This window comes from Salmo salar, chromosome 09 (genome assembly GCF_965601325.2).
Source record: "Salmo salar chromosome 09, fSalSal1, whole genome shotgun sequence".
In the NCBI taxonomy this organism is placed as follows: domain Eukaryota; kingdom Metazoa; phylum Chordata; class Actinopteri; order Salmoniformes; family Salmonidae; genus Salmo; species Salmo salar.
This window is the reverse complement of record NC_138299.1, coordinates 160,446,396-160,458,563: the sequence shown is the minus strand read 5'-3', so window position 1 is coordinate 160,458,563 and position 12,168 is coordinate 160,446,396. Positions and strand designations below refer to the sequence as shown.

Genomic DNA, 12,168 nt, shown 5'->3' with positions numbered 1-12,168 from the left:
CTGCAGGCTTCCTGGCTGGTGGTCAAGTCCTCAGTCTGTGTTGTTGTTCTCTGCAGGCTTCCTGGCCGGTGGTCAAGTCCTCAGTCTGTGTTGTTGTTCTCTGCAGGCTTCCTGGCCGGTGGTCAAGTCCTCAGTCTGTGTTGTTGTTCTCTGCAGGCTTCCTGGCCGGTGGTCAAGTCCTCAGTCTGTGTTGTTGTTCTCTGCAGGCTTCCTGGCCGGTGGTCAAGTCCTCAGTCTGTGTTGTTGTTCTCTGCAGGCTTCCTGGCCGGTGGTCAAGTCCTCAGACTGTGTTGTTGTTCTCTGCAGGCTTCCTGGCCGGTGGTCAAGTCCTCAGACTGTGTTGTTGTTCTCTGCAGGCTTCCTGGCCGGTGGTCAAGTCCTCAGACTGTGTGTTGTTGTTCTCTGCAGGCTTCCTGGCCGGTGGTCAAGTCCTCAGACTGTGTTGTTGTTCTCTGCAGGCTTCCTGGCCGGTGGTCAAGTCCTCAGACTGTGTGTTGTTGTTCTCTGCAGGCTTCCTGGCCGGTGGTCAAGTCCTCAGACTGTTCCACGGTCACATGGATGAGTGTCTGGCCATCTCCATGCCTGACGACGGGGACGACAAACGCAGGTGAACAAAACAGCTGTCCTCCTGTTACCCTGTTATCATGTCCCTCTGTCCTCCTGTTACCCTGTTATCATGTCCCTCTGTCCTCCTGTTACCCTGTCCTTCAGTCCTCTTGTTACCCTGTCCTCCTGTTACCATGTCCCTCTGTCCTCCTGTTACCCTGTCCTCCTGTTACCATGTCCCTCTGTCCTCCTGTTACCATGTCCCTCTGTCCTCCTGTTACCCTGTCCTCCTGTTACCATGTCCCTCTGTCCTCCTGTTACCCTGTCCTTCAGTCCTCTTGTTACCCTGTCCTCCTGTATTCCTGTCCTGCTGTTGTCCTGTTGTCCTGCAACCCTGTCCTCCTTTTACCCCTGTCCCTCTGTCTTCCTGTCCCTCTGTCCTCATGTTACCATTTCCCCCTGTCCTCCTGTTATCATGCTCCCTGTCCTTCTGTTACCCTGTCAAATCTGTTACCATGTCCTTCTGTCCTCATGTTACCCTGTCCTCCTGTTTCAGTCTCCTGTTATCCTGTCCCTCTGTCCTCCTGTTATCATGTCCCTCTGTCCTCATGTTATCCTGTCCCTCTGTCCTCTTGTTACCATGTCCCCCTGTCCTCTTGTTATCCTGTCCCTCTGTCCTCATGTTATCCTGTCCCTCTGTCCTCTTGTTATCCTGTCCCTCTGTCCTCATGTTATCCTGTCCCTCTGTCCTCTTGTTATCCTGTCCCTCTGTCCTCATGTTATCCTGTCCCTCTGTCCTCATGTTATCCTGTCCCTCTGTCCTCTTGTTACCCTGTCCCTCTGTCATCCTGTTATCCTGTACTCCTGTCCTGCTGTTGTCTTATCGTCCTGCAACCCTGTCCTCCTTTTACCCTGCCCCTCTGTCCTCCTGTCCCTCTGTCCTCTTGTTACCATGTCCCTCTGTCCTCCTATTACCAAGTCCCTTTGTCCTTCTGTTACCATGTCCTCCTGTTACCATGTCCCTCTGTCCTAATGTTACCATGTCCCCCTGTCCTCCTGTTACCATGTCCCCCTGTCCTCCTGTTACCATGTCCCCCTGTCCTCCTGTTACCATGTCCCCCTGTCCTCCTGTTACCATGTCCCCCTGTCCTCTTGTGACCATGTCCCCCTGTCCTCCTGTTACCATGTCCCCCTGTCCTCTTGTGACCATGTCCTCCTGTTACCATGTCCCCCTGTCCTCCTGTTACCATGTCCCCCTGTCCTCCTGTTACCATGTCCCCCTGTCCTCCTGTTACCATGTCCCCCTGTCCTCTTGTGTCCATGTACCCCTGTCCTCCTGTTACCATGTCCCCCTGTCCTCCTGTTACCATGTCCCCCTGTCCTCTTGTGTCCATGTACCCCTGTCCTCCTGTTACCATGTCCCCCTGTCCTCCTGTTACCATGTTCCCCCTGTTCTCCTGTTACCATGTCCCCCTGTCCTCTTGTCCCCCGTCCTCCTGTTACCATGTCTCCCTGTCCTCCTGTTACCATGTCCCCCTGTCCTCTTGTCCCCCTGTCCTCTTGTTACCATGTTCCCCTGTCCTCCTGTTACCATGTCCCCCTGTCCTCATGTCCCCCTCCCCCTGTCCTCCTGTTACCATGTCCCCCTGTCCTCTTGTTACCATGTCCCCCTGTCCTCCTGTTACCATGTCCCCCTGTCCCCCTGTTACCATGTCCCCCTGTACTCTTGTCCCCCTGTCCCCCTGTCCTCCTGTTACCATGTCCCCCTGTCCTCTTGTTACCATGTCCCCCTGTACTCTTGTCCCCCTGTCCCCCTGTCCTCCTGTTACCATGTCCCCCTGTCCCCCTGTTACCATGTCCCCCTGTACTCTTGTCCCCCTGTCCCCCTGTCCTCCTGTTACCATGTCCCCCTATCCTCTTGTCCCCCTGTCCCCCTGTCCTCCTGTTACCATGTCCCCCTGTCCTCTTGTTACCATGTCCCCCTGTCCTCCTGTTACCATGTCCCCCTGTCCTCCTGTTACCATGTCCCCCTGTCCTCTTGTCCCCCTGTCCCCCTGTCCTCCTGTTACCATGTCCCCCTGTCCTCTTGTCCCCCTGTCCCCCTGTCCTCCTGTTACCATGTCCCCCTGTCCTCTTGTTACCATGTCCCCCTGTCCTCCTGTTACCATGTCCCCCTGTCCTCTTGTCCCCCTGTCCCCCTGTCCTCTTGTTACCATGTCCCCCTGTCCTCCTGTTACCATGTCCCCCTGTCCTCCTGTTACCATGTCCCCCTGTCCTCTTGTCCCCCTGTCCCCCTGTCCTCCTGTTACCATGTCCCCCTGTCCTCTTGTCCCCCTGTCCCCCTGTCCTCCTGTTACCATGTCCCCCTGTCCTCTTGTTACCATGTCCCCCTGTCCTCCTGTTACCATGTCCCCCTGTCCTCTTGTTACCATGTCCCCCTGTCCTCTTGTTACCATGTCCCCCTGTCCTCCTGTTACCATGTCCCCCTGTCCTCTTGTTACCATGTCCCCCTGTCCTCTTGTTACCATGTCCCCCTGTCCTCCTGTTACCATGTCCCCCTGTCCTCCTGTTACCATGTCCCCCTGTCCTCTTGTCCCCCTGTCCCCCTGTCCTCCTGTTACCATGTCCCCCTGTCCTCCTGTTACCATGTCCCTCGAACATCAACAGATACACACCTGTCATGTGTTCCTGCTGTTATTACTTTTTGTATTTGCCACTCTTCCTCCTTCTCTACCTCCTCTTCCGCCTCCTCCTTCTCTACCTCCTCTTCCTCCTCCTCCTTCTCTACATCCTCTTCCTCCTCCTTCTTCTCTACATCCTCCTCCTCCTCCTCCTCCTCCTCCTTCTCTACCTCCTCTTCCTCCTGCTCCTCCTCCTTCTCTACATCCTCTTCCTCCTCCTCCTTCTCTACATCCTCTTCCTCCTCCTTCTTCTCTACATCCTCCTCCTCCTCCTCCTCCTCCTCCTTCTCTACCTCCTCTTCCTCCTGCTACTCCTCCTTCTCTACATCCTCTTCCTCCTCCTCTTCCTCCTTCTCTACCTCCTCTTCCTCTTCCTCCTCCTCCTTCTCTACCTCCTCTTCCTCCTCCTCCTTCTCTACCTCCTCTTCCTCCTGCTCCTCCTCCTTCTCTACATCCTCTTCCTCCTCCTCCTTCTCTACATCCTCCTCCTCCTCCTCCTTCTCTACCTCCTCTTCCTCTTCCTCTTCCTCCTCCTCCTTCTCTACCTCCTCTTCCTCCTGCTTTTCCTCCTTCTCTACCTCCTCTTCCTCCTCCTTCTTCTCTACCTCCTCTTCCTCCTCCTTCTTCTCTACCTCCTCCTCCTTCTCTTCTCCTTCCTCCTCCTTCTCTATCTCCTCCTCCTCCTCCCCTTCCTCCCCCCTCCAACCTGCACCTCCCTCCTCCTCCTCCTCTTCCTCCTACTTTTGCTCCTCCTCCTCCTCCTCCTCCTCTCTGTAGCACCGCCCACTATGAAGGAGGAGCTGTGTGTAGCCAGGCCCGTTCATTATGGAGACTGGAGCCTCTGAGAATCAGGTTACTGGCTCTTCTGTCTGTTCCCCATGACATAAAAACACAACTGTGTTGTTTTCATAAAAACTCCAATTCACTACTTAAAGGGATTCTTCTGGATTTTAACAATAAAGCCCTTTATCTACTTCCCCGGAGTCATGCCTCTGCGCGCTGTTTGTTTGAAGGAAGTTGCAAACTAGCGATTAGTCAATTGCTAACTACCATTAGCACAATGACTGGAAGTCAATGGTAACTGCTAGCATGCTAGTCTTTGCGCTAACTCTAGTTAGCATTGGCTTTAGAAAACTACCTCTAACTTCCTTCATTCTGGACTCAGATACATAACAATGGTATCCACGAGCTCATCTGACTCTGAGGAAGTAAATAAATTGCTTCATTGCAAAAATCCCAAAGTATCCCTTTAATTGATTAACCGTCCATGGACGTGTTGTACCTTCCTGTGCGTTTTGAAAGGTACTGTATGCAGTCAAATCAAATGAAATGAAATGTATTTATATAGCCCTTCTTACATCAGCTGATATCACAAAGTGCTGTACAGAAACCCAGCCTAAAACCCTAAACAGCAAGCAATGCAGGTGTAGAAGCACGGTGGCTAGGAAAAACTCCCTAGAAAGGCCAGAACCTAGGAAGAAACCTAGAGAGGAACCAGGCTATGAGGGGTGGCCAGTCCTCTTCTGGCTGTGCCGGGTGGAGATTATAACAGCACATGGCCTAGATGTTCAAATGTTCATAAATGACCAGCATGGTCAAATAATAAAAATCATAGTGGTTGTCGAGGGTGCAACAAGTCAGTAACACAAGAGTAAGTGTCAGTTGGCTTTTTCATAGCCGATCTTTGAGAGTAACTATACTGTATGCAGTGTCAGTGTGCTTCAATTTGATCCAAAATAAAGCATGAATCCATGTAGCAGTACCATGTTGAGGCTAAGTGTGTCCCTTGTCTGCCCCGGTAGCTGGAGCGGCAGCCACATGAAGTGTGGCCAGTCGTTCCGTGTGCGCCACATCACCACGGGCCGCTACCTCTGTCTGGACGAGGAGAAGGGCCTAATGGTCCTCGACCCTGAGAGGGCCAACACCAAACTGTCTGCCTTCAGCTTCCGCGTGTCAAAGGTCAGATACCCTCACTGTTATTCTATTGTCAATGTTCTGGTCGTTGCTCAGTTGTTTTAGTGTTGTTCTAGTGTTTTTTTTTTTGTTACTATAAACTCATGGTCATAACTAGGGACTTTCCCTAGACCACGTGACCTGAACAGGAAAAACTCTGGGTCTTCATTGGTCAGGTGACAGATCAGAACTCAGGGACCTAGTCGTAGCCTATGATGCTCTCTCTCATATTTCCTTCTTCTTCTTCTCTTCTTTCTCTCTTCTTCTTCTCTTCTTTCTCTCTCTTCTTCTTCTCTTCTTTCTCTCCTACATTGCCCCCAAACTGGTTCCCTTGAACAGGAGAAGGTGGAACAGGCCCGTAAGCGAGACGTGGAGGGAATGGGTATCCCAGAGATCAAGTATGGAGAGTCCATGTGTTTTGTCCAACACGTGTCCACCAGCCTGTGGCTTACCTACGCATCCCTGGATGCTAAGGCTGCTCGTTTGGGGACCATGAAGAGGAAGGTAGGGGCTGGGTTTAAGGTTTATTTAAAGGTATAGTTTGAGATTTTGTCAGGTAAGTCATAGTAACCCAGAGTCAGGTGAAGTCATTGATAACATTTTTATGTCTCGTCGTGCAGTTTGAAGAAAGTTGAAGGAATATTTCCGGAGCCATTGCTAGCTGGCGTTAGAGCAAAGACTAGAAGTCTATGGGATTAGCTAGTGTTAGCGCAATCAGCTAGTTGATTCCATAGACTTCCAGTCATTGTGCTAGCTCTAGATAGCAATGTCTACAGAAACTACCTTCAACTTCCTTCAAAATGCATGCAGAAACAAAAATGGTATCTATGAATTCATCTGACTCTGGGTAAAAAAAAGTATTTTACCATTATTTAACTAGGCAAGTCAGTTACAAACAATTTCTTATTTCCTAGGTTACTGCTAGCATGCTAGTCTTTGCGCTAACTCTCGTTTGCCTTGTTCAGGGGCAAAACAACATATTTTTACCTTGTCAGCTTGGGGATTTGATCTTGCAACCTTTTGGTTACTAGTCCAACACTCTAACCACTAGGCTACCTGCCGCCCCACATATTTATGAGTTCATCTGACTCTGGGCAAATGGCTTAATTTACAAAATCTTAAACTATCCCTTTAACAAACAGAAACATACCCCTAGTGAAAAAGAAGGCAGAGGCTTAGGTTCATTCAACATGGACATATATAGAAACATAGCCCTAACCCTGGGGCCCATGAAGAGAAAGGTACTGTCCGGTGCAGTTACCATTGAATGCTCCTGCAGACCGCTGTTCTGTGGACCACCAAGGACCACTGTTCTCTGGACCACTAGGGACCACTAGGGACCACTGTGACTGAGTGGCGCATCTCAGTGCAAGAGGTGTCACTACAGTCCCTGGTTTGGATCCAGGCTGCATCACATCCACCCATGACTGGGAGTCCCATAGGGCGGTGCACAATTGGCCCAGCGTTGTCTGGGTTTGGCCAGAGTAGGCCGTCACTGTAAATACGAATTTGTCCTTAACTAACTTGCCTAGTTAAGATAAAGGTTAAAATAAAAAAATACTTTATTGCATTAATTAGTTGTCTCTGTGATAATAAACCAAGCTTCCAGACTTACTCACCAGCCGATGCTGGGCGTGTGTGTACACTACTTGATGGAAAACTTGTGCACTGTCTTTCAGGGTTAGTTCTAAATGCTGTCCCCCCCCCTTCTCTTGTCCCCAGGCCATTCTGCACCAGGAGGGGCACATGGACGATGCCCTGTCCGTGGCCCGGTCCCAGACAGAGGAGTCTCAGGCTGCTAGAATGATCTTCAACACCACGGGACTCTTCAGGCAGTTTATCAAGTACGACCAGCACACGCGCACACACACACACACACACACACACACACACACACACACACACACACACACACACACACACACACACACACACACACACACACACACACAATTGTATGCTCTTGTGTAGTTTTTTGGACGTTTCCACTGGAAGGTATTTTGTAAAGGACGACAAATAGTGTGCAGATATCTCTATTCTTCTCATGATATTTTTGTACCCTGCGGGGATAATTGTTGGACATACTTTTGATTTTATGTCTGTGTGCTCTGTCCCAGGGGTCTGGACTCCCTGCAGGGGAAGAATAAGTCCCCTGTCCCCGTGTCTCTACCCCTGGACGGGGTCGTCCTCTCCCTGCAGGACCTTATCTTCTACTTCCGTCCCCCTGAAGACGAGCTGGAACACGAGGAGAAACAGACAAAGCTACGCTCCCTCCGAAACCGACAGAACCTCTTCCAAGAGGAGGTCAATATCAATAACCCTTTCAGATTTAAAGTCCATAGAGTGCCTACTTAGATGTTCTTGAGATGTTTGGCTTCAACTCGACTGAAGCGCTGTCCATTCACCTCCTGAAGAGTAGATTCACCATGAACTAACCCTATATGGTCTAACCCTATGACCACGTGGGTATATGATCTAACCATATGACCACGTGGGTATATGAACTAACCCTATGACCGCGTGGGTACAGGATCTAACCCTATGACCGCGTGGGTACAGGATCTAACCCTATGACCACGTGGGTACAGGATCTAACCCTATGACCACGTGGGTACAGGATCTAAACCCTATGACCACGTGGGTATATGATCTAACCCTACGTGTGTTGACCTCTCCATCAGGGTATGATCACCATCGTGCTAGAGTGTATCGACCGTCTGAATGTTTACAACACTGCTGCTCACTTCTCTGAGTTCGCTGGAGAGGAGGCCGCTGAGTCCTGGAAGGAGATTGTCAACTTGCTCTATGAGCTGCTGGGTATGACAAAAATAGTTTTTATTATACAGTCCACAGAAATGTGTCTTGTGCTTTATCCCACTGTTTATCAGTGCATAGCTTGAAGAAATGTATCGTGGAGCAAAACACTATATATACACAAAAGCACAAACATTGAATCACTCATACTAAAAATAAAAACTCAAAAAAAACTGTAAAAAAAAACAATGCATGAAGAGGTGGAGGCATGATGAATATTGTTGATGTTAATGATTCAACATATCTCTCCCTCCCTCCACCTGTTCTCTCCCTCCACCTGTTCTCCCTCCCTCCACCTGTTCTCTCCCTCCACCTGTTCTCCCTCCCTCCACCTGTTCTCTCTCCCTCCACCTGTTCTCTCTCCCTCCACCTGTTCTCTCCCTCCACCTGTTCTCCCTCCATCCACCTGTTCTCTCCCTCCACCTGTTCTCTCCCTCCACCTGTTCTCTCCCTCCACCTGTTCTCTCCCTCCACCTGTTCTCCCTCCCTCCACCTGTTCTCTCTCCCTCCACCTGTTCTCCCTCCCTCCACCTGTTCTCCCTCCCTCCACCTGTTCTCTCTCCCTCCACCTGTTCTCTCTCCCTCCACCTGTTCTCTCCCTCCACCTGTTCTCTCCCTCCACCTGTTCTCCCTCCCTCCACCTGTTCTCCCTCCCTCCACCTGTTCTCTCCCTCCACCTGTTCTCTCTCCCTCCCTCCACCTGTTCTCTCTCCCTCCACCTGTTCTCTCTCCCTCCCTCCACCTGTTCTCTCTCCCTCCACCTACCTGTTCTCTCCCTCCACCTGTTCTCTCCCTCCACCTGTTCTCTCTCCCTCCACCTGTTCTCTCCCTCCACCTGTTCTCTCTCCCTCCACCTGTTCTCTCTCCCTCCACCTGTTCTCCCTCCCTCCACCTGTTCTCTCTCCCTCCACCTGTTCTCTCTCCCTCCACCTGTTCTCTCCCTCCACCTGTTCTCCCTCCCTCCACCTGTTCTCTCTCCCTCCACCTGTTCTCTCTCCCTCCACCTGTTCTCCCTCCCTCCACCTGTTCTCTCTCCCTCCACCTGTTCTCTCTCCCTCCACCTGTTCTCCCTCCCTCCACCTGTTCTCTCTCCCTCCACCTGTTCTCTCTCCCTCCACCTGTTCTCCCTCCCTCCACCTGTTCTCTCCCTCCACCTGTTCTCTCCCTCCACCTGTTCTCTCTCCCTCCACCTCTTCTCCCTCCCTCCACCTGTTCTCTCTCCCTCCACCTGTTCTCTCCCTCCACCTGTTCTCTCTCCCTCCACCTGTTCTCTCCCTCCACCTGTTCTCTCTCCCTCCACCTGTTCTCTCTCCCTCCACCTGTTCTCCCTCCCTCCACCTGTTCTCTCCCTCCACCTGTTCTCTCCCTCCACCTGTTCTCTCTCCCTCCACCTGTTCTCTCTCCCTCCACCTGTTCTCCCTCCCTCCACCTGTTCTCTCCCTCCACCTCTTCTCCCTCCCTCCACCTGTTCTCTCTCCCTCCACCTGTTCTCTCCCTCCACCTGTTCTCCCTCCCTCCACCTGTTCTCTCTCCCTCCACCTGTTCTCCCTCCCTCCACCTGTTCTCTCTCCCTCTACCTCTTCTCCCTCCCTCCACCTGTTCTCTCCCTCCACCTGTTCTCTCTCCCTCCACCTGTTCTCCCTCCCTCCACCTGTTCTCCCTCCCTCCACCTGTTCTCTCTCCCGCCACCTGTTCTCCCTCCCTCCACCTGTTCTCCCTCCCTCCACCTGTTCTCTCTCCCTCCACCTGTTCTCTCTCCCTCCACCTGTTCTCTCCCTCCACCTGTTCTCCCTCCCTCCACCTGTTCTCTCTCCCTCCACCTGTTCTCCCTCCCTCCACCTGTTCTCTCTCCCTCCACCTGTTCTCCCTCCATCCACCTGTTCTCTCTCCCTCCACCTGTTCTCTCTCCCTCCACCTGTTCTCCCTCCCTCCACCTGTTCTCCCTCCCTCCACCTGTTCTCTCCCTCCACCTGTTCTCTCTCCCTCCACCTGTTCTCCCTCCCTCCACCTGTTCTCTCTCCCTCCACCTGTTCTCTCTCCCTCCACCTGTTCTCTCTCCCTCCACCTGTTCTCCCTCCATCCACCTGTTCTCTCTCCCTCCACCTGTTCTCTCTCCCTCCACCTGTTCTCCCTCCCTCCACCTGTTCTCTCTCCCTCTACCTCTTCTCCCTCCCTCCACCTGTTCTCTCCCTCCACCTGTTCTCTCTCCCTCCACCTGTTCTCCCTCCCTCCACCTGTTCTCTCCCTCCACCTGTTCTCTCTCCCTCCACCTGTTCTCCCTCCCTCCACCTGTTCTCTCCCTCCACCTGTTCTCTCTCCCTCCACCTGTTCTCCCTCCCTCCACCTGTTCTCTCTCCCTCTACCTCTTCTCCCTCCCTCCACCTGTTCTCCCTCCCTCCACCTGTTCTCTCCCTCCACCTGTTCTCTCTCCCTCCACCTGTTCTCTCTCCCTCCACCTGTTCTCTCCCTCCACCTGTTCTCCCTCCCTCCACCTGTTCTCTCCCTCCACCTGTTCTCCCTCCCTCCACCTGTTCTCTCTCCCTCCACCTGTTCTCCCTCCCTCCACCTGTTCTCTCTCCCTCCACCTGTTCTCCCTCCCTCCACCTGTTCTCTCTCCCTCTACCTCTTCTCCCTCCCTCCACCTGTTCTCTCCCTCCACCTGTTCTCTCTCCCTCCACCTCTTCTCCCTCCCTCCACCTGTTCTCTCTCCCTCCACCTCTTCTCCCTCCCTCCACCTGTTCTCTCTCCCTCCACCTGTTCTCCCTCCCTCCACCTGTTCTCTCTCCCTCTACCTCTTCTCCCTCCCTCCACCTGTTCTCTCCCTCCACCTGTTCTCTCCCTCCACCTGTTCTCTCTCCCTCCACCTGTTCTCCCTCCCTCCACCTGTTCTCTCTCCCTCTACCTCTTCTCCCTCCCTCCACCTGTTCTCTCCCTCCACCTGTTCTCTCTCCCTCCACCTGTTCTCTCCCTCCACCTGTTCTCTCCCTCCACCTGTTCTCCCTCCCTCCACCTGTTCTCTCCCTCCACTTCTTCTCCCTCCCTCCACCTGTTCTCCCTCCCAGCCTCTCTGATCAGGGGGAACCGCTCTAACTGCGCGCTGTTCTGTGATAACCTGGACTGGCTGGTCAGCAAACTGGACCGGCTGGAGGCCTCTTCAGGTACCTGGAGTTCTGCTCAATGCCACTCACCATGGCTAGGGGCAGGAGTTTTTCCTGGTTTAGGCTACTGATTAGGAAAAACTCAGGGCACTACCCATTTTCATATCTGACTTGAAGGTTCTTTCAGCACAGGACCGTGTTCATCACCCATTTCTCCCTCTTTCTCTTTTTACCTTTATTTAACTATGCAAGTCAGTTAAGAACAAATTCTTATTTTCAATGACAGCCTAGGAACAGTGGGTTAACTGCCTTGTTCAGGGGCAGAACGACAGATTTGTACCTTGTCAGCTCGGGGATTCAGACTTGCAACCTTTCGGTTACTAGCCCAATGCTCTAACCACTAGGCTACCCTGCTGCCCCTCCTCCCTCTCCTCCCTCTCTCCAGGTATCTTGGAGGTGTTGCACTGTGTTCTGATTGAGAGTCCAGAGGTTCTGAACATCATTCAGGAGAACCACATCAAATCCATCATCTCTTTGCTGGACAAACATGGCAGAAACCACAAGGTCAGTGATGTCTGCAGATGTTTCGATGTTTGCACATCTGTAGGGTCTGGTTAGGTGTTAGCAGTGTAGTGGTGGAACTTCCATCATATAGCTGCCACTTTAAATATCTGCAAATATCAAACGGTCAAGAGGCCAAGGGGAAGAGGTAGGGAGTGAATCGGGACCAGCTGAGTTACTTCCCAGTTTGGAACCAACACTTCCTTGAACTTTCCTCACATTTCCCTGTCTCTGTCTCTCTCTGTCTCTCTCTGTCTCTGTCTCTGCCTCTGTCTCTCTCTGTCTCTCTCTTTGTCTCTCTCTCTGTCTCTCTCTGTCTCTCTCTGTCTCTCTCTGTCTCTGTCTCTGCCTCTGTCTCTCTCTGTCTCTCTCTTTGTCTCTCTCTCTGTCTCTCTCTGTCTCTCTCTCTGTCTCTGCCTCTGTCTCTCTCTGTCTCTCTCTGTCTCTCTCTGTCTCTCTCTGTCTCTCTCTGTCTCTGCCTCTGTCTCTGTCTCTCTCTGTCTCTCTCTGTCTCT

The 12,168-nt window shown here is 52.2% G+C and overlaps 1 protein-coding gene across 1 annotated transcript in view; it reads left to right on the top strand.

The window, feature by feature from the left end:
* The window catches only part of ryr1b (ryanodine receptor 1b (skeletal)), a 274,065-nt gene that overhangs the window by 57,364 nt on the left and 204,533 nt on the right, over positions 1–12,168 (top strand). The window contains 9 exon segments of the mRNA XM_082956507.1: positions 511–607; positions 4,005–4,079; positions 5,030–5,186; positions 5,520–5,684; positions 6,903–7,024; positions 7,298–7,484; positions 7,862–7,997; positions 11,057–11,152; positions 11,538–11,656. Coding sequence (XP_082812633.1) covers positions 511–607; positions 4,005–4,079; positions 5,030–5,186; positions 5,520–5,684; positions 6,903–7,024; positions 7,298–7,484; positions 7,862–7,997; positions 11,057–11,152; positions 11,538–11,656 — 1,154 coding nt within the window.